This window comes from Varroa jacobsoni, unplaced genomic scaffold (genome assembly GCF_002532875.2).
Source record: "Varroa jacobsoni isolate VJ856 unplaced genomic scaffold, vjacob_1.0 contig01347, whole genome shotgun sequence".
In the NCBI taxonomy this organism is placed as follows: Eukaryota; Metazoa; Arthropoda; class Arachnida; order Mesostigmata; family Varroidae; genus Varroa; species Varroa jacobsoni.
This window is the reverse complement of record NW_019214626.1, coordinates 41,538-63,028: the sequence shown is the minus strand read 5'-3', so window position 1 is coordinate 63,028 and position 21,491 is coordinate 41,538. Positions and strand designations below refer to the sequence as shown.

At 42.1% G+C, this 21,491-nt stretch overlaps 1 protein-coding gene across 1 annotated transcript; it reads left to right on the top strand.

Moving 5' to 3' along the window:
- The first annotated feature begins 1,276 nt into the window (after positions 1 to 1,276).
- Rab35 (RAS oncogene family member Rab35) lies at positions 1,277 to 21,244 on the top strand. The gene is made up of 6 exons (XM_022853081.2): positions 1,277 to 4,463; positions 13,453 to 13,503; positions 13,981 to 14,113; positions 14,349 to 14,464; positions 14,740 to 14,906; positions 15,133 to 21,244. Exons 1-6 carry the CDS (start codon positions 4,412 to 4,414, stop codon positions 15,223 to 15,225), a joined length of 612 nt encoding a protein of 203 aa, XP_022708816.1. The 5' UTR covers positions 1,277 to 4,411; the 3' UTR covers positions 15,226 to 21,244.
- The last annotated feature ends 247 nt before the right edge of the window (positions 21,245 to 21,491 follow it).

Genomic DNA, 21,491 nt, shown 5'->3' with positions numbered 1-21,491 from the left:
ATCAGTTTTTAGTCCTCCATTTAATATATTTTTTTTAAACTTTTAATTGGTTTCTATGTGCCATCGTATTTTGTACCTGTATTTATCTTAAATATGGCTATAATTGAACGAAACGATCAAACCAAACTTATGAAGAAAAAGCATTTACGCGGTGCAAAACGTTCGATCATTAATGAGATTGTGAATTTAGAAGACAATCCACATTACCTTTACTAGCAACCTAATTTGTCTCAAGTGCACTTATGTACAGCACATGTCCGGCCTAAATTGCGACGACCTTAATCTTACTTATTTATAAGCTACAGCCACTTGAAAATCAGGTTTAAACGGAACCGTCTGAACGTGCCGACAGACACACCGCTAAAAAATGGGTGTGTTGTATGTAACTGCCATTCGAGTCTAGCATTTTTTTTATACGGAGCCTAAGTCGTTCGAAACACTTCTATGCATAGTCTTGATCGGCTTGCGCCCAATCACGGCCCATTGTAATCTATCTAACGAATTCAATTTTGGTCTCCATAGGGCTTTGCCTCGCAGCACGTTCACGTGTTCAGCCGGCCAGCCAGCCTTGCACTGAATTGCTTGCGTAAGAAAATGGAACATTTTACTTAAATACGTTCAGCGTGGCGTTTAACACTAACCATCTCCGGGTTCGCCGTATCATATATATGCCGCATATACATTACGCAATATCGTATGCGTCATATGGTTCGATATAGGCTTTTGGTAAGCTTCGTAGAAATACAGCCAGCAATCGTAGGGCTGAATAGAAATCTTAAGGAATCAGAATTTTAAGGAAGATTACCTATTACCCATTTGCAACGATACACGAAAGCGGAAATGTTTTACAATTCAAAATGCGAGCGGCTGTTCAGCAGCTAAAAAGTATTTTATAAAATACTCGTGTCAAAGCCTCATCTTGAATGACCTATCAGGTAAACTTCTAATCAATTACCTACAAAGCTAGGTGAAAAGTGTAGTTCTCTTCCTTCTTTGCGGACACATGCCAATTCGGGTAGCCACATGATCACTCTCCTTTTAAAAATATATAGAACTAGACGAGACAGTGTCTGAACGCCACGTCCACAGAGTCTCTGGTTCGATTACACCACTGTATATACAGACGAAATTCGCGAATCGACCAAACCGACATGAAAATAATACAGTCAACGTCCAAAAAGTGTCTGCCCTCCCGCCATTAATTTGAATTCAAATCTGTCTGCGTCTCGCTGACCACGCCTTGTTTACCCGCTCCTTCTAGTATAACCACGATGGCTCTTGTTGCCGGCGGCGGTGCTCGATCGGTTGCCTTTGTTTGTTCCGTGGTCAGTAGGAATCCCGTGCATCATTGCGCGATGTATCCTCCTACTTTCCATAGGTGTATTTTAAAAGCTACATTGATAAACCGCCGCCGCCACTACCGCCGCTGCTGCTGCTGCGAGTGGCTGTAAGCAGAGGATTCACTCGCTCTAGTCGGTTTGTCTGTTGCTCGGGTTCGTCGTCTATACTCGGGCTCGTTGGCGCCGTTCATTGGCTGCTCTTCTTTGATTGGCCATAGGGGCGGTGGATGTGTATCTACAACTCTATCATCAGCGGCATCATTTCAATGTATTCTGCTCGCCACCAGCAGCAACACCAGCAAATAACGGCAAAGTAGCGCGGGACAATAATAATCGAAGACGGAAGAGTTTCACTCTTCTGCAACTAACCAGTTGCTACTGGGGTTATACTACCCCGCCAAGCAACTACCCACAGTGGAAAGGAGCTCTGGGTGTATGTTCTCGCCCCCTCGTTTGATGATGACGACTCTGGCCAACTAACCGAGAAGCGCTGCGAGTTGCCCTGGTTGTCGTAAAAGCTGGGTTCGAGAAAAGGAACGAGAGTATATGCTGTCTCGTTGGCGATGATGGTACTGCCGCAAGCGGAGGCGTTAGCAGTGGTTGAACCGGAGATGACGTCAACCGTAAAACCGATAGCAACGGCGGTCGCCGACGCAGTCGCAAATCGGCGAGTGTTTGCCTCGATGATCGCTACCGTTGCGGCCGCCAACGTCGTCTTCTAATTTTTATTGTGAGTGGTGTTCCTGCTGCCGTAACTGCTGGTAGTGCTGTTCATACGGCTAACTTCTGCCGTCTCCATTATTAGCCTCGGTCGTCCGTCCGATGCCTATCGTGCCAGGACTGTAAGTGGTCTACTGCGATATTCTAGGGGATCGACGAGTAACGAGTTCCTCAGTGGTTCCACGCACGACAGCGGGCGAAAGCGAACAACAACAAACAGGCCGGGAATTGTGCATTGAGGAAAATAGGCAGCCCTATAACAAAGCGGTCAATTGCTATTCTATATTGTAACTCAATTGTAGTGTCAGCGGGAGCCGCTTATTTCGGTTCGGTTGGCCGTACAATTGTTTCGATCGCTGTTAATGGCGCCGTTGTCGCTTGTGGATTGATTCCTCTCGAGTCGAGTGCGAACTGTGGGCGAGCTATAGGGAAAGTATAGCAAACGAAAGCAACAGAGAACGAGATTGCCGTCGATTCGTGTGTGCTGCTCAATGAACGCCTGTGTCGATGTATGTTTGTGCCCGTGTGCAGTCGTGTACCAGTGGAATAAGTGAAAAGCAGGTGACTAGAAGAGAAAATACATCTCGAGTGAACTGGCAGGGGTTCATTTGTGGTATCGAGCAGAATTGAACAGTTAGAACTACGCCGACCACTGGTTACTGGGAGAGGTAGGAGCAAAGTGTACGAACCGCTTGATATTAGCAACAGTAGACAAGCGACTGGTGCGACTTCCGTAGTAGCAATCGCGGCCAGCCTTCGTTCAAACCGGCTATCCAAGTTAACCGTCTAGCTGGCTAGGACAACTGGTTTAGCCTCGACTAATTGGCGACCTGTTGTTGTTACCGCCGCCGCCGCCGCCGCCGCCGCCGCCGCCGCCGCCGCCATCACAACAACAATTTTTGTCGTCGTTGTTGCAGCTGTTCCATCTAGCGATTGATAACAGTACCGTGAAATACTGCTTCTGCTGCTGGTGTTGCAACAGAAGCAACGATAAAAGAACAACATAGAAGTGACGCAGGCGAGTGCGTCGATATCTACATCGAACCAGCGCTATCAGTACTGTGGGGAGGGAAAGAAACAGCGGATAGCTGAGCAGCTGTTATATCGCAGTGGTTAAAAGGTCGGTGAAATAGAACCCAAAGATAAACAAAGTGGAATTGAAGTCGATTGAGAACGACACGGCTACTGTGGTTATACGAATCGCAGACGTCGAGTCCGAACTTGAACCAGCCTTCGATCCAGCGAGTTCCGCCGTTTCATCGTGGATGTGTTTGCGATCGAGTGCTTGTCTTAATAATAAGTCTGCGTTAACGAGAACAGAAATAAGGGGGTACGCCAACAACCAACAAGCTTTATTAATCAAAGCTTATACAAAAAGCACGAGTATAGTGGATGCATCATTTTCGCAAAAATTATTCGATACGAAACTGGCAATTTGTGAATGGCTAGCAAACATCAAACGACCGAAGCTTTTGCGAAATTCTTGGCACTATCCCTCAATTATTGCGGTTAGTAGTAATTTCCAACGGCGGCAACAACAAACACAGCACGATTGTTCTATCCAGTTATCACTGTCAGCGTAACCTCTGAGGCAGACAGCTCCGTTCCAATGTGTTTAACCCACTACGGCAGTAGGAACTGCTAACTGCCGAGTTGCGGGCATCGCTTAGTGGTTGCGTTCGTTGGTGGCATCATTCATCTTTCATGTTGACGTCGCCGAATGTCTTGGCGACGACCTCCGCCAGACCCCAGCCTGAGGCGATTATAGGGGGACCTGGCTTACTCGCATTGTAAGACTGTTTTGTGTTCTCTTACAGTTGGCGCGGACCTAGTTGGTAGACTGACCTAGGAAACTCACTTTCTGCAATTAAAACGAAGGAACTAGCAACAGCGACGAACGAGCGTAGCACACAAGTTAGCCCTGATACCAAAACTGTTGCTTAAATCTACAGAAAGGTTATCTCGCTGAAGCTAACTTGTTCGAGCCTACTCAAGGATCACCGCTCCGTTCGATCATCATAGCGTTTCTCGTCGACATTGTCGCTACTAAGCTTCGCTGAGGCTAATAGTGTGTCGTGTCCGGGCGATCGTCGTCGAGCGTTTGGACGAATTCATCGCAAGTAAGTTCTTGAGTTCGCGCCTGACGAGAGCTGGAGTGCGTTGACAAGCCGAGTGGGTGCATCTGTGAGCTTCGTACCTGTACCGCTAGTCTTTCTCACCCAGAGAAAAAGAAGAGTATCAGCTGTTCGAAATCTTACAATTAATAACAATTCTATAGTAGTCGACTCCAGAACGGCTACAGACATAGCAATAACGACAACAACAACAACAACAACAACAAAAATCGCAACATGAATCGAGAGTACGATCATCTATTTAAGCTGCTTATCATCGGGGATAGCGGTAAGCATCATAATAAGAATAGACATATAATTCGTAGTAAACACGTAATTACGTACGTTGTTATGTGTATATACGTATCGTATTGTCATTTTTGTTTTTAACTTTTATCAGCAAAGCTGAAAATGCACGGCCGCTTTAGATAAATGTTTACCCCGGAAAAATGGGCACTAGATGAAGTGTTTACGCTGTTTGAACAACAGGGGAATCCAAGTCCAGTCACCCCGGTTAAGACAGATTTTCAAGATGCCTAAGATCTGAAATGCTCCTATGATGAACGACGGTGCTGCCCGTACAGAAGCATTATGGACATTTACAGTATCAGGCATTCTGTTATCTATGCGTTCGTGCGTTCAAAAGAAATGCACAGGGGTAAAATGTCTATATCTAGCATGAGATTTGAAGTTTGTATTGTGGCTTATTTCAGTCGTCCATGAGCTGCTACCTTAGACGATCGCCCTCCTGCGTTCTTATACCGTCCGGAGCCTATTGTATAAACCCTTTTCAAGCGCCTTACTCGCGAATTCTTTTCAGTTCAGAAGTTTAAATGGCTGTACTCGCCACCGCGGCGGCGAACGGTAAACTTTCAAACGACGCAATCTGAGCGTCTGTGTGCGTTTTATTTTACGCGTACATAAGTGTTAATTTCAACACATACCTATCTTACTGTATGAGGTGCTCCCTGTATAGTTTTTGCTGGTGATCGTTTTTAATTTGACGTTACAATCGAACGGTTTCGTTTGTTATTAACGAACACAAAACCACGCTGATGTTCACCGATTGCTCGTCGCCCATCTACCGAAACGATTGCCCTATCCCCCTTCATCAGGCCTCAAGTATTATCATCACGAACGTGCTTTTCGCTTTATGTTCGGTGGCCACGAGTGTCATCGGCAGCGTGAGTTTGTCGTGTATTATATCATCATGTGTATTTTACGTTGCCTCTTAGCGGCAGTCGTTTGTCTCCGTCGACCCTCCGCTACCATCAACGTGAGAGTGACTCATTTAACAGCTGCCCCGGCCAATGCTGCGGCTGTCGCAGCTGTCCATGGTTCACTACTCGAATAAGTGCAACGCGGACGGAAAAAGCTGCCGCAAACGAAACACTCGCTGACGGCAGGCGTCAAACGTCTTCATGGCGCTCAGGAAACAGCTACCACTGCCTGCGACTGAACCAGCAAGGGCCGTCGAATCGCCAAGAGCAACGTTAATCAAACGTTGAGACTCCAACGATAGGATCGGTTAAAAAGGAGACAGACACGGTTACCTCAGACAAACGTCAGCTGCTGGCGATGATGACAAATAACGAAGGAGTAACGACACGCTCGGAGCAGTCGGACAGGCAATAGTCGTCGTCGTCAGAAGACATAAGAGCGAATTGGCGTAGTGGCTCTCGGTTGTACGCTTTGGTTTGAAAGGCAGAAAATGGACCTTACGGTCCGTTGTTGTTGTTATTGTATGCGTGATTCTAGTGATCAAACAATGAATAAAGGGAACAAGCTTGTTAACTTGGCAATTTTTTTAATTCATTATGTCCCACAAGCATTAAAGGCGATGCAGAATAAGAGTAGTTCATCTGACTCGTGTCGTAACGGGTGTCGACGAATTCGATCTCTGGTTGTTGTATCTATCTGAACCTGACTAGCTATTCCTCGAAAAATGATAAGCAAAAAAAAATACACATATTCTATTATAGCTTGTCCTTACCAAGATGCCTCAATTATCATTTCAGTCCGTTTTATCTGTCGTATTGTCGAAGGTGGACGAGCCACCTTAAGTGGTCACCATTCATCCAACTGATGCCATTTCTACCTGCATATAATATAACATGACAGCCATAGTCGCTGCTATTTTCGTGGCGTGCGTATTGCGATTACTTGAGCATACACTTATGAAATATCATTCTACGTCAAAGTAGAATGCCCTTATTGCATTAGGCTGACATGCTTTACCGACGGGAAGGAAATGTTCACCGAGTGCCAGTCAGTGAGTGTCAAATCAGTGCGTCTGATGCGGCTTTTCTTATTACGCTCAAACGATTCTGTGTAAGGAGGAACCGTCGGCTGAGCCATTACCTTTCCGCTCACTCGACGAGAGCAATGACGTTTGTTAGTATACGTCTGTCAATTTTCGAGTTTTCGCGCCTTTCTCTTAGCTCCGAACGCGTCTTTCAACAGAAGGCGGTAGGTTTCAAATTGAAATGCGAACCTGCCAGATTGCGCTACTTGCCTGTGGACGGACACATAATATTCGGCGGATCGGCCAAATGTTTTTTGGCCAAAAAAAAGATCCCAAAAATGCTCGTCAGAAGCAGCAATCAAATAAGTGAATGGGTCAAAGAACTAGCGAAAAACAAAGCTTAGCTTAGCAGTTTTTAACCGTACATGTCATTAGGTTGCGCCAGCCTATGAGTATGAGGTGGCGGAATCTGGAGTTCTTGGCAGCTTTGTCTCCGTTTAATGTGGCCATACTAGACGCTATCAAAGGCCTATATCTCACTGGCAGGGAGCAGTGGTTTACTAGTGGCTAGAGCGACTAGAGTAGCAGCGTTTTTTGGCGGAGAAAGTCATCGAAGCTTAATATCAAGCTAGAGTTAGCGGTAATAGCAATAATCGCCTGCTGCTGAATCCACGATGCAACGATCAACCAGCAGCGGCCACCGTGACTATGATGTGATGACGGTGACTGCGGCTAACGGAGGCGACAAGCAAGCGTGCGTGCGTGCGTGCGTGCCAACGCCGTTGTACCAGGCAGGAGAGAATTATTACTGCTCCGACTGCCGCTCTCGCTGTGGCCGTAATCAAGCTGGTGACCAAGTACTATCATGCGGATGTGACACTAAACGCTGCCAACAGCTTATTACGTACGTCATTAGCATAATTACAAGAAGCTTGATGTCCTGTCTAAGATTTTCATCATTCTGCATACGCTTCGTAGTACAATGTACTTCTAGCTCCTGGGCCAGGGTCGACGTGGAGTGACCACGCGGTCGATGGCCTTTACCGTTCAGGCAAGAAAGAACGGTGTGGCAGTTGCTGATTCTGCGACAGCGATAACGTGTTTGGCTCGTTGACTTCGACGCTGGTTAATTAACGTTTATGATTAGGGCGATTTAGGATCGGCTTAGGGCCATGAAGGGAGTATAGGTCGAGTTGATTTGGCGGCAGTTAGGAGGAACAGTAACGAAGCTAAAAGTCGATAATTTCATCAACGATGCTAGATTTTCACTAACTAAACTGTTATTAATTATCTGGTACTTATAGTCAGGAAATATCAGTTATTAGAATAACATTTGGGTATCGTCATATTATATTAATTATTTAGGACTAAATCAGGATCGTCTTCAGTAAATTTTGGGTAAGATTGGGCCCTGTTAGCTTTAATACAGTAGAAACATACAATCAAGAGATGTGTATAAATAAATGTTTTGCTTAACTGAGAAATCTGCTACTAGTTTATACCATTCCAAAGCCAACAAAATCCACACGCAGCAAACTATAATAATATAAACAAAGGAAAGAAGGCGGCAAAAACTACGGAAATGGCACATGACAGCTTGATACTAGACGAGTTAAAAAAAAGGGGTAAGAGTGAGTTGAAGACCGCCTATGAAAAAGAAGACGCGTGAGATCCACCAGGTTGAACTAGTCTTCTTATGACTTCTTGAGTTTCTTATAAGTTCTTCTTATCTTATCCGGATACATGATCGTTCGCCATATGTTTGTGTCGTGACGGAATGTTGGACAATGAGTCGCTGTATATGTGACACCCCGTGCGCCTCAGATGAGCAGGAGTCACTTTTGCTAGAAATGACCCATCTATTACACAAATTATGATCAATTCGGCACCCATTCCTCCAGCGATCTTAGCAAAGTGGCATCGATCGTGCAAGGGGATATGTATCGCTCACCACATAGGAAAGCTGGCGGGTCGAATTACGGCTCTCAAGCCTGTTTAGACCTAACCTACCTAGACCGGCCAGGCCAACGGCGGATAAAACGATATACCTAACAGAACAGTGCATTGGCTCCTGCTGCGATTATTCGGCATGATTACGAGTGCGGGTCTTGGTGTGTAAATCATTGTCGATTCCGCTGGGGCAAAATTGCAGCTATCCGAGATTCCAATAGGCCGGTTGGCAGATCCGATCGATCGCCCACCCGTTGCTGACGACGATTCTGAGAGACTCTACGCTGGCTAAAGACTGATATGAAATATCAGTTGAAATGAGTTGTTGTTTACTTGTACTGGATTATCTCAGCTACACTAGCTTAGCTTCTACCCTTGTTTGCTGACCTATTCACTACGAATGCGATGATGGTTCTCGAAGCTAGAAGATTCATCCGACATCCGATAATTCTATTATCACGATGTGTCCTAAGTCGAAACGCTATTATTACAATCGTTATGAAGTGTCCTTAGCGCAGGTCAAAATCACCTTAGTACAAAAGCGACAGTGGCATTTTCTGCTGTGAACTTGGTCACAGTAGATCCTTTAAAAGACTGTGACAAATTTCGTTAGAAAACGACAATTAAGATAACACAGCAACAATGTGTTCGGTATCCAGCTAATACAGAATAGCCACATAAAAATAGATGACTATTTTTGATGGAATGTATAGGATGGAATGATCCTGTATAGCCCTAACGCGAATACTGAAATAAACAATAGTCAGGAAAATGTTACTGCTGTTCCATTTCGAAATATGGTTTGCGGTTAAGTAAAAATGTCTACCAGACATACATACGTAACTTATCCGTTTTTTTAGCGTACTATATAGCTTCATGCAGCCGATAAAACAGAGGATGATAGACTGTTTACCATCGCAAGATTAATCGATGCCGGTGCATCACATACATTTTTCCTAATATTTCATGTATATTCGCAGTGGTCTTGGCCATAAAGGCCATAAAAAATCGATGTGTAATACCATTGGCCAGTTCATAACTAATTAAAGAAGTACCTTTAGAATAGATAAATGAAAAATATTCTTTTTTCAACCGTTTTTCAACGTAGTCAGGTGAACTTATAATTTATTAAGTTACATTTAAGTAATATAGATTGATTGTTATTGAGTATTGAATGTGTTTCTAATAAGCAAAACATTAGCTTAAATATGTTTGTTTGACTATTTTGAATAGCATATGTGCAAGCTTTTTCGTATTCATTTTTGCTGAAATATCGATTGGTAGACCAATATGCTCAAAAGTATCGTATAAGAGATTTTGTCTCGACGTTTCCTTTCAACAAACGTGAACAATTATAGAGCGGTAACTCTGTTCCTATAAGTAGGAATATCATTACTTCCATATTTGATTCCACCATGACCATAATTGATCATTTATGTCAAATATAACTTACGTACTCTTTTTCCATTTGCAAAGCAATCCGTGTTTTGATCTTCTGTCCTGGGATATATCCTGGCAGCTGAAAAAATCGCACAGGCTTTTTATGTCGAAAAAAGATGCTTGTTTGATACTCTGTGCTTATTTCCTCGTCTCGAAATATATTATTTGTAGTAATAACAATAACCAACGAAGTTAATTCCGTTATGAGCACCAAAATATTAGTCTAGTGGATGACTTTTCGATATTGTTTATCTTTATATAGCCTTGTGGTTGGAAGGCTCATGGTGTTCAGCTAATAGCCTGGGGGGAAATTTTGCTTATATAGGCCCGGTGGAGATGCTTGGAGGCCGCCTCGCAGACTGCGACGCTTAGGTCACGAGCTTCAGTTATTGCTTCGGAAGCTCAAAGCGTGTTGCGTTTCCGATCGCTTGCGAGGTGTTTTTGCTCCTGAGCTTCGGATTTGGCCTTTTATCACGAAGTTGATTGTTATTTTCTGGTAAACTGCTCAAATGCAATTCACCGAAGGTCTAGTCGTAAGGAACTTCGCTACTAGATGAACTCTCAGTTACACACTTCGCTGTAAACTCATGCAATGGTGTCTTCAAAGAATTAGCGATCGAACATCATTGAACTGGAACTTCATTGGTTAATAATGTAGTCAAATATCTTCAGTGAAATTTTACTAGTGTATTAGATTGGGAATACTCATTCTTCTAACATAGTGTTTCGGTTTTTCCGTATTTGTCACCACTAGTAACAATAGAATTGTTGTGCATGCAGGTTGTTAGGAGAACCCTCTCAGTAGATTACAAATCACAAGATGCGATTTTACGGGCGTGCCTGGGGAACACCGTCCAGAATATAAGCTAACGTATTTCGGTTTGTCATGTAAAACGTTCCCACCACCGGTCGTTTTCGGTTATTTTTATCAATTTATACATAATTTTAATATTCTTTTCTCTTTAGCTAAGTGCTGTAATAACAGTATATAAATTAAACTTGGTCAGCTTCTGGAATCCGCTAAATGGCTTTCTCAAGCCATTGTGAGTTCGTTGTTAAATGAAGTAAGGGTCGAAATAAATGGTACACGTGTCTTGGTAGACAATACGTTTAAGCGGCATCTATTCAAGTGTTTTTAGAATGTATTTAATTGTTCTCGAGCTCCTCCTCTGCCAGATATTTTGTTTTGTTTTCAAGAAAACAGGATCTAAACTTGTTCCTCACGATTGACTTCCAAATAAGCCAAAACCTTGTGATTCTATTATGCGGGTCTGGCGCTTAAAAGATGAAATTCTACTATCAGACTGTGCATAATTCACTTATAAAAAGGACGGCAATTTAATGTATTTGATTTGACAAGAGAAACACAAATATCAGCTAAAAAAGAAACGTGTTACAGGCACAAATGCACGCATAGATGATCATGACACACCGTCAATTTTCGATTCGTACGTTTTGCGTAATTTTTTACAGCTGTTGTGTTCGTATCGAAACCTGTAAATGACATCCGTTGTATTTATATAGTCTAAACTAAGACGACGTGACTCTGTTAATTTAAATTTAAGTAAAGTAAATTAGCCACAAAACACGCTATCCCTTAAGGGGTTAGCGAACCTGTAGGCTGCGTTCACAAAATGAAAAACATCTCACTACACAGTCACGCTCTCTTTGTTGTCAAATTTGGGCACCTCAAGCTAAATGAAACAGATTACGTGACAGTTCCCTCAGAGCTTAGGTATAACAGCATCTGTAAAGTATTTTAACACGTTTGGTTGAAATGTGCGAACACAATATTCCACATTCAAAACTCTTTAAAATGGGTTTGGGTTCGAATTTATCGACAATCTACGGCGTTGCTCAAATCTACAAATTACTTGGGTAGGTCTTGGAAGTTTACGCAGTGTAGACGCCTGGTCGCATATTAATCGAATAGTGAAACCGAACGTTACAGCGATAGATTGTTTAAGAAAGGACCCACTAGGCACGAGACATGACTCGTGAATGATCTCATTTTGTGCATACGTCCATAGTGTCGCGGGCGTTATCTGCGAATGTTTACTACGAGGACTAAGCAACACCTACTACTTTTAGCCCGCGACATGCCCACGCTTTTATATACTGTTCAGTAGTTCTGGTACGCATAACCGCATTATATGCTAGCCATAGGTCGAGTGTTCAGCATTCATTGAATTTTCTGTGGCATTATAGAGTTATCTGTTATACAAGTTGGGGCAAAGACCTCTTCGGACAGTTCGAAAACCTTCATTCTACGAATAGTAACTATCAGACTAGTTGTAACTTCAATAAACACTCAAATTATTGAGACTACTTTCGCCTCACTCTACACACATAAACGGAGAGATTGAACTTTCGGAGTCTACGTAGTATAGGCCTACTTTGCGGCAAGGTTAAACAGTAGGCTGTATCCTAGTGGGTGTAAATCTATGCAGTTAGACATTTTGAGCGTGCGCACGTAATGCTAGACCCATGATTCGTTGTAGCCCAGTTTCGCGGTTTTATGGTACATGCATTTTGCTTAGTTTTGATCGAATTGCATCGGACTTTGTCCTAATCTTCCTTGTTACGTTAAGGTGCACACGAGAATCTAGTCACGATCTGTAATGATGCCATGGCTAGAGTGTCATAGGCGGAAAAGCGTTAACTGTTCGGGTTTTTTTTTTGCCGTTTATAATTTACCTTGCAATCATTTAGAAACACTAAAAATTACTTCCTATATGTATGTCTTGTCATAAAACGAATACATTATAGTTGTGTTCTGTCGTTTCCATCGCATGGTAGTTTCATAGAGACAAATCTATAATGCGTTTGGGATTGGAGCATAGCAGTACCCGTTTAGTGGTTCGTATTGTACAGTAAATAAATATACAAGCTTACAATATTTTAAACCTTTAGCTAGTTTACCTTTTTCCTAGATGACCAGGACGATGACTGCTAGCAGCGGACAAATATCCACGATGTCATTGTGTCTGATCAGAACTGTAATATCATATACGTAGTAGACCTGTTATTGTACTAACTGATCTACGTGTAATCTCAGAGATTTACTTAGATGGTAATCGTTGGGGACTGTGGAGTTATGGTTTGAAATGAACGTTCGCCAGTCATAGCTGAACTCTTGTACTAAGTCCCAGTCTTTTAGAGGCATCAAAATCTGTTATCACGAAGGGACTGATTTTGAGTTTAATAACTCTATGAAAGAAACTATTATGAATATCGCGTATGCAATATATTTTCTACGCAAAAGCGTGTCTATCTACAACAAATGTACTTGTATGTATTTTAGTGCGTTTATCGAAGATAGCGGTGCTCTGTGGTGCGCGACGACGTCAGGACCCGATAAAAAAACTGTGTTATGGACTTTAGAACATAGATATGAACAAATATTGATGCCTTCACAAGAAAAATCACTTCATGATACGTCGAAAAAGATCCAAGTTCATCGATAAATTTATCGCCTATACTGACGATGGCGATGAAGGATTCTTTTCAAGCCGTGTTTATTTCATGAAGGATATCGGCTGACAAAAATAATGAAAGTTGGTTCCTGTATATTCATGTTCGAAAACCACTGATGCGCGAAACATGAATTTGCTTTATTCTAACTTGTCTTGTTTCTTTTCAGGTGTGGGTAAAAGCAGTCTTCTGTTACGATTTGCTGACAACACATTTTCTGGTAAGGGCAATGGTTGCAGCCGACTATGAGACTGTTAATTGTTTTGCGATTCGCCCAGGCTGTTACTAGTAGCTATTTCTATGCTCGTAGTTGTTGGCGGTTTTTTCAAAAATTCACATACTAGGGTATAATTGAGATCATGCCGGAAAACGCGATGCCTTCATAACTACGACAAGTCCTACATTTTCTCAGCTTAACGAGCTGTTATGCCCTTGGCAACAATGGCAAAAGGCTAACCTCATAAAACCATCTGATATATACTTATAGCATTATTAGAGAAGCCTCTAGATACAATTGTGATATATATCATCCTCTTTTATTACTACTTATGTGAATTTTTATTTAAAGTTAACGTTCTGTTTGTGTGTACATACCGTGCACCCTAAGTAAGTGAGCTTCGTGTACAGGAAAAAGTGTTACAGCTTGCCTTAATTATTAGGTTTAACAATTACTTCCCATGCTAATGTCCTGCTATAGGCAATTACATCACGACTATCGGAGTCGATTTCAAGATCCGAACTCTGGAAATAGACGGGGAGCGGGTTAAATTGCAAATATGGGATACTGCAGGCCAGGAGCGCTTTCGTACGATCACGTCGACGTACTACAGGTTTGTACACCTTGTTTTAAAGATAATCCTATTGGCTGTCTGTCTCTCCAGGTGCTATTGTTGTTTCCAGGAAATAATAAACAAGGCGCTATGTAAGCCATTTTTTACGTAGCTATTTCACATACACATCTGAATGAGAAACCATCCTAAAAAAATCAAAAGTATCCTCGTATTGCAGTCTGAGTAGGATTTTATATCGAGAAAATTAACGGTCGAGGTATCTTGTATATTTCAGAGGAACCCATGGAGTCGTTGTCGTCTATGATGTAACAAATGGAGAAAGCTTTGCCAACGTAAAACGATGGCTCCATGAAATTGACCAAAATTGCGACGTCGTCAATCGAATACTTGGTAATATATTTTTAGCCGAAATTTTTTGATAAAAATACAAATTTAATGCTTATTGACTTTGATTCACTCGCAGCTAATTAATAATTAACCATCAACACGGAAATCAGCCATTTCTATTGTTGCTGGCGGATTTGGGCGGTAGGAATGGCTGTGATTGGTCGCTTCATCCCTTCAAATATGTCCACCTCACCTATCGTACTATCCAACCGTGTGATTTATTTATTTTATGCCATAGATGTTTATTGCCATGTTCATTTTATGCTTCATTTGAGCAGTTGGAAATAAGAACGACGACCCTCAGCGAAAGGTTGTTGTCACTGAAGATGCCCAAGCTTTTGCGGATCGGATGAATATTAAGTTGTTCGAGACGTCAGCCAAGGACAACCTTAACGTCGAGGAAATGTTTAATGCCATCACGAGAATGGTGCTTGCCAGCAAAAAGGTAGATCAAATATGACCGTTCAAGCTGTAGTTTCATTCTTGCTGCCGATTGAGGCCAGGGTCCATCTACCCTCATTTCCTAGATATGACTAGCAAAAACAGATATCATTCTGGGATAAAATACGTCAATGATAATGAAACAAAAATCGTTTTAAAATAGATGCTACGCCGTTTTTATTCCTGTTATATTCCGCCTGATTCGTAATCCGTTTCTATTTTCACCGTAGGAACAACTTCTACAGAACCAGCCAAGTCAAAAGGGCAACAAGATCCAAATCAATCGGACATATCTCAACCGGCCGAAGAAGAAGTGTTGTTAGCGGTGTTTAGTCAAAAGTCACACAATAACAAAGAAATAATGCATTATTATAATTAATATTATAGATAGATCCAAGTAAACTTAAACTAGTGTCAAACAAACATGAAAAGATATAAATGTTACTAAGGACACACACAATTCAGCAATAATAGCAAGCACAACATCAAACACAAGCAAGCGTGATGACGGCCGCAGAAGCCGAAGAGCAATGAGAAGCCTTAAACTGAGCGAAAGTAATGCTCAACAGTTCTCCTGGCGGCAAACGGGGGTGAGCGACCGAACGAACCAATAATACAGAACGATAACATGTCAGTACACAGTCAGACAATACATAGATCGAACAGAACTGCTCAGTTGTTACACCACTAAGCACGAATACTCCTCATTAGGATGTGCGTGCGCGTGTCCATATGTCAACGTACGTATACGAAATACAATGTGAGCTAAAATCAAGTGCAAACATCTTCACGACCAGGAAATGACGGTTCTCCAATCAATAATGTCGTCAGAGCGCTGATCAGGGCTTCACTGAATGAAATGGATCGGTTGAAGTTATTGTTGTTTGGTAGAAAGTTGAAAGTGGTGTTTCGATCGAGCTCAGCAAAGGATACTTTGAGGATCTCCTGCGATGTATGCAACAGGAGAACAGACAAAGACACTACGAGTTGATGTTCGGCAAATGCAAAGGAAACTGCACAACGTTTCTGCGAGTGCCCGCTCAACAAACGACCCGAACATGTGCGTCTCCTATTAAGCGGATATGCATCAGCTTACCACCATATGTAATTAGGCCGTCATAACCACATGTAATGGACTTACTACAAACCTCCTTAACAAGTCTTAACTTTACTGGGCCACTGCCTCATTTCACCATACTAATCCTACGTACAGGCTAATATTGTGAATATGTATGATGTTAAAGGTAACACATTGAAACGTGAGTCCATGGATTCCTTGCTCGGCGCAAGGACGCGCGTAAATATTTTTTCCAAGCAGTTAGGGAGCAACTATCAACATGAGGAAAACTTGCAGTTGAGCAAAGAAGAAACGACATTTTCAGATCCGCATCGAATAGCTAACCCAGTGCTGGTTGTGATGTCCTTCTTAGATCGAGTTCTTCGAAATAAAGCCTCATCGTTGTAGCATGCGTGAACGCGCGATATTCGGAAGAATTCGAATACTGAATATGCTCTATCCAAAGATAACGATCATCAAAACGGATGTTTGGTCTGGTGGAAGAAGAGACTGGTTAACACGATGAAAAGACACTAGGGGCACACTGTCGGATTTACAGTTTTTGTGTGCCGGCTATACTTCGAGACGCGACGCCTATTAGGCTTAAGCACACATATAAACATGGGTAAGCGAAAATTTTAAATGACACCTGTGTGGTAGTTATGGATATCGGGTTGTCTAATAGGATGGTAGCTAGCGTTGTTCAAAATTGGCGCGCAGCCATCCTCGTTCACTCAGCGGTAGTAAACAAAAATGCTGCTATGTATAAGCGTGTGGGGAAAGGTACGGACTCACAGCCAATTTCGCACCGAAACGTCTCCTGGACTTTAGTTCGTAAATCGGACGGACGTTTTTTTACGAATGCCGTGCAGAAACGAACCGGATAAATAATAAATACGTCGTGCATGCAGGACTATTTCAGTCGATTTAGCAAATCGTGATTAAGTAATAGCGACCGTCTTATTTGTATCCCGAAAGTAAGTGATGAGCGACTTTCGACCTGTTGCCTAAGCCGAAACTTTGAGCAACAACAAAAGAGCCAGGTTATTAGAGGGTCGCATAGCTTAAGTGTGATTTATCAATGACACGGATTGAATCAAATATGTATGTATTTTAAACGTGCAAGCGAAATCCGAGCAAACGCGGATGTGGTTGTGAGGACCATCACTTTGTAGGCTAACGGTATTTCGTACGCAGAGAATCCTGTGTAGCTATCTGCATTAGATTCGGACTGACACGTATAGAAGTTAACGTCACTTCGCTGACTTTTCGTTTATGGACAAAAATGATTAAATAGTTTATAAATAAAATCATTAAATTTATTACAAGTTATCTCTCTCTGATTGTCTAAGGCGGGTCCACCGCAGAACAAGAATAAATGCATCGGTGAGTACGAGCATAGGTTGTCAGAAAAAAGAGTCATTGAACTTTACAGTTTGCAAAGTTACAGGGTGCCAGATTGACTTTTGGGACGATGCGTTCTTTAGTTAAACGTTTATGTACCGATTGAGTAAGCTACAAAAAAGTTATTAAGCACAAAACGCTTTATAAGTTGAAGCCTTTCACCTTCGAAATCTTCATCACGGATAATCAAGTCTTTTGGTGTCCTGACGTCACAGTACTCTTCAGACATTTTCGGATAGTCGTGACCTAGCTTGAAGTATAGAACGCGCGGAGTGGGCTGCCCTAAGCATGGACCATTGGTGCGGCACACCGCAGTTCAGTGCGTGAGAGTTCTAGTGTTTCAGGGTTACCAGGTTAGTTATTCGGTGTCCGCGTGAACAGCTACGTTCTTAGGGCGTCTGGGTCGCCGATCGTCGTGCACTTGGCCTTCAGCTGTTAGATGATGACGATAGTAATATACATCCATATCTAGTGGGAGTATATCGAGGGCTGCCGTATTTATGTGTTATATAATGTGTATGTCAATGACATCTATGTAAATGATGTAAGTGCATGTTAATTCATCCACTCAATGAGGGATAGAAGCCAATACGGAATATCACTAGAGTACATGTCTGTTTGCCTGTATAGCTAGAGGAGTGGCAAAAACTTGTTGAATACTACAACGATTTGAATTTGTAAGTTGACGATATAATTATGAAGATTATAATAATGATAATTATGCGGAAAAGAACGAATTGTAGACTTGGCATACAATATGCTAACTAGCATTAACGATAACGGCAAAGACCTGAGCTAATAGTTCTAATGAAATGTTTTTCATTTTTAGTCAATCAACCATTCAGGCAGTGGTAAAGCTATGGAGCAACCCATCTTTGAGTTGGCGCAGTGCTGGAGTGTGTCGCGACCAAATCCGTGTACCTATTGATTTGTGGCCCAGCCATCGAACCAGACCAATTTGTTAAAGCTTTGTGTGTCTGTTTTGTTTATTAACAAACATAGCGAGCAATACATTTATGAATATACTGTGAACGCTGTTTTGCTAATCCAACGATGCCTGCCAGGTGCTGTGGAACTAGCATCATTGTGATTTGCCGACTGAGCTAAAGTTAGCTAATTATATCGTATACTGAATCGTACTGGATGTCAGTTATTATGAGACGTTCCCACCTCGACCGGGTCACAACAATCTGTAACGTAAAGGTCCGATTAAGATAATGAACGTTTGACCAACGAAACAGAATTATATCCAATTGGAGAGTTTAGAATACGGAGTTCGAGTACAACGAGTTCTAACATTAGTTCATTCATGCAGTATTGCTGAAATCTATTCCCAGATGTGGCAGCCGCACATCAGCTTGCTTGGGCATTAGGCTTATTCTACTAGATAGTTAGTTTCTAGTTTTTATCTAGAAGTTTGTTTTCGTTAATTCTATCGATTGTTCTCACAAATTGTCGCATATCGAGCTTCTCATGTACTTTAAATTTTTAAGACCGCTCACAAGCGGCGCAGTTACACAAGACACATGAGCTCCGCACTGAACCCATCTGCGAATTGCTTAAGTACTCAACACTTGTTTACGAAACTAAACGAACGTCCAATGAGAGGTTTCCGTACCGAGAGCATGTCCGAAAAAAGGAATCAATGCAGTACGAGCGCCTACGGACGATCATCATGGAAATATGGTCAGTAATAACAGTGGGTCGATAAACAACAATACCATTGGATCTTTAGGAAGCGTACTCTTCATAAACACGCACACACAAACTGCCAACCTCCGTTTTGACTAGAAAGCTGGTTCCATTTGACTACAGGTGATGCTTGGCGCGAAACAAACGCGAAACAATATTATTGCGATATCATCGATTGAATTATACTCACGGGTGGTAGCAGTTTTTAGGCGTTTCGACACCGCCCTTGTAGGTATTTAGCTCAGACTATCGGCGGGAGAGCAAGCAACGAGAGTATGTACACACTGACATCTCAGTGACAATGGACAAAGAACGAAAGATAGCTTTCAATTGGTGGCATAGGAATAATGAATAAGATGGGTTGCTGAGGTTCGGCGGTATTGGAAGAGACGGAGGAGACCGACCTTCACCTGATCTCTGATTACTTTGATGTCGTTAGTAGCAAGCGCGGGAGCAGTAGTGATGCACCGTCATGCGAAGGCTGTGAGAGCGGTTCGTTTCGCTCTATTTGTTTGTAGGCTGAGTACGGATTACGGTTTGAACGTTGTGTAGGATTGTAAAGTGCACATTTCATGGGATGGCCGTTTGACCCAAATAGACTGATTAGACCATGACCCACGTAGGTGGAAATTCGAAATGACCACTACTACTATTACTACTACCATGTCAATTTCAACAATAACCAACCTACTAGGAATACAACTATTGTATTCTGGCCTTATTGAGTGAGGTAGAGAGCAAGACGTTAGGAAGTGGTTGTCGCACCTTCTCGGACAAATTCGGAAGCGCTTTACGATTTCAGGCTTCGCTGATCCCGTTGCTTGTTGCGGTAAGAGGGTACAATAGAGATGGGGTAAGGCTTTAGAGGAATAGGCCAAAAAGCGTAGCTAGCCATGGACAGGCAAAAGGACTTGGAAGCGGACATATATAGCATCCGTGTTCGGGATAGCAGGAGTTCTGAAAAAATTGTGACCGTTATTGTTCATTGTTTACTCGTTTCTCCTTCATGACCGATAATACGTGGATTACAGGGACAGGGAAAAATCTGACAAGATAACTAGTTCGATTCGTCAACGTTGACTATGATTGCCACAACGACGATGAAAAGTTAATTCACGATACTGATCATGTATAATAGGCGCAGAAAAAGTACACCGTCACATGAAGAGTCTGGAAGGCACTCACGCATGACAGGAATAGTAGCATATGCATGAGAAAGAATGTCCACTTAGCTAAAGGAGATAGAAACACCAACGATAAGTTAACGTGCTTAATTAAGGCGTTAATTTTTTTCGAAGTGTGTGTGTATAGCAAAGTTAGCGGCCATCATACGTTTAACGGCAATTGACGACAGAGTTGTTATTAAAAACGAGCTATATTTTCTATCAGTGGCTTGTTTTGGGAGTAATTTCCTCTATAGGCTATCATTATTTATTAATTCGAGTAAGAAAACATTAGAAGAGTCGCCTTTTTTCTCATACAAAACTCAACAATGCTTGTTAATTAAGGACACGCGTACGAACACAGGTTATAACCGAAATGTTCCCTTTGAAAAATGAAAACAAAAATCCGTCACAAAGACGTAGCGAAGCCCGTACAAACACATGATCGTAAAAAGCTAGTTATCACAGTGTCACGCCGGCAACGAAAGACAGAAATGTTAGAATCGAAATTTAGACAAGAACGGCTAATTGATGGTAACGATGGCAAAGATCAAAAGGACATTACGACTGAGAACAGGACTATGGCATATGCATCATAGATCGAAGTCATTGTAATCAAGCTAGAAATAAACGCTCCAGGTAGAGGGTGACGGAAGCTAAAGCTAAACCCGAATCAGCGGAGAGAACTTAGCTGTGAAGAAGGTTGAAGTTAGAATAATAAGAGGGTAAAGCTGAACATACATCAATGCATGAAACAAACGGGACTTATACACGATAGGCAAACTTGGTAGTTAGAATTGTGAGATAGAGAAAAACACAAGTGTTGTAATAGATATGTATGTATATATATATATATACATATATACACGAATGTCATGTGGTAATACATCGAGTGACAGCAAAACAAGAGTTGGGAGAACGAAAATGCTAAAGGTGATAATAAGAATGAAGGTAATTTTGGCATAAAACATGAACGAATGACCGACGAATGGATTGTAAATAAATAAATTGAAAAAAAAATTATAAGGACCTGGTGGTGTTTGTTCGAAGTGTCACTGGTACAAGAGGAATATTTTCCTCATATTTTCTCATGTAAATTAAAAATAGAATGAAGGACTATGAGAACGTGAGCTCCTTTAACGATCACGATCGTTGATCGAATCAAATAGGCCCAAATACTCACTCTACGATCACTAAGAGGCCACGATACGGAGACTCTTCTAAATTCGTCCTTTTCCGTAGTGTACCGCCTTCCTTTAATTTTTTTGCACTG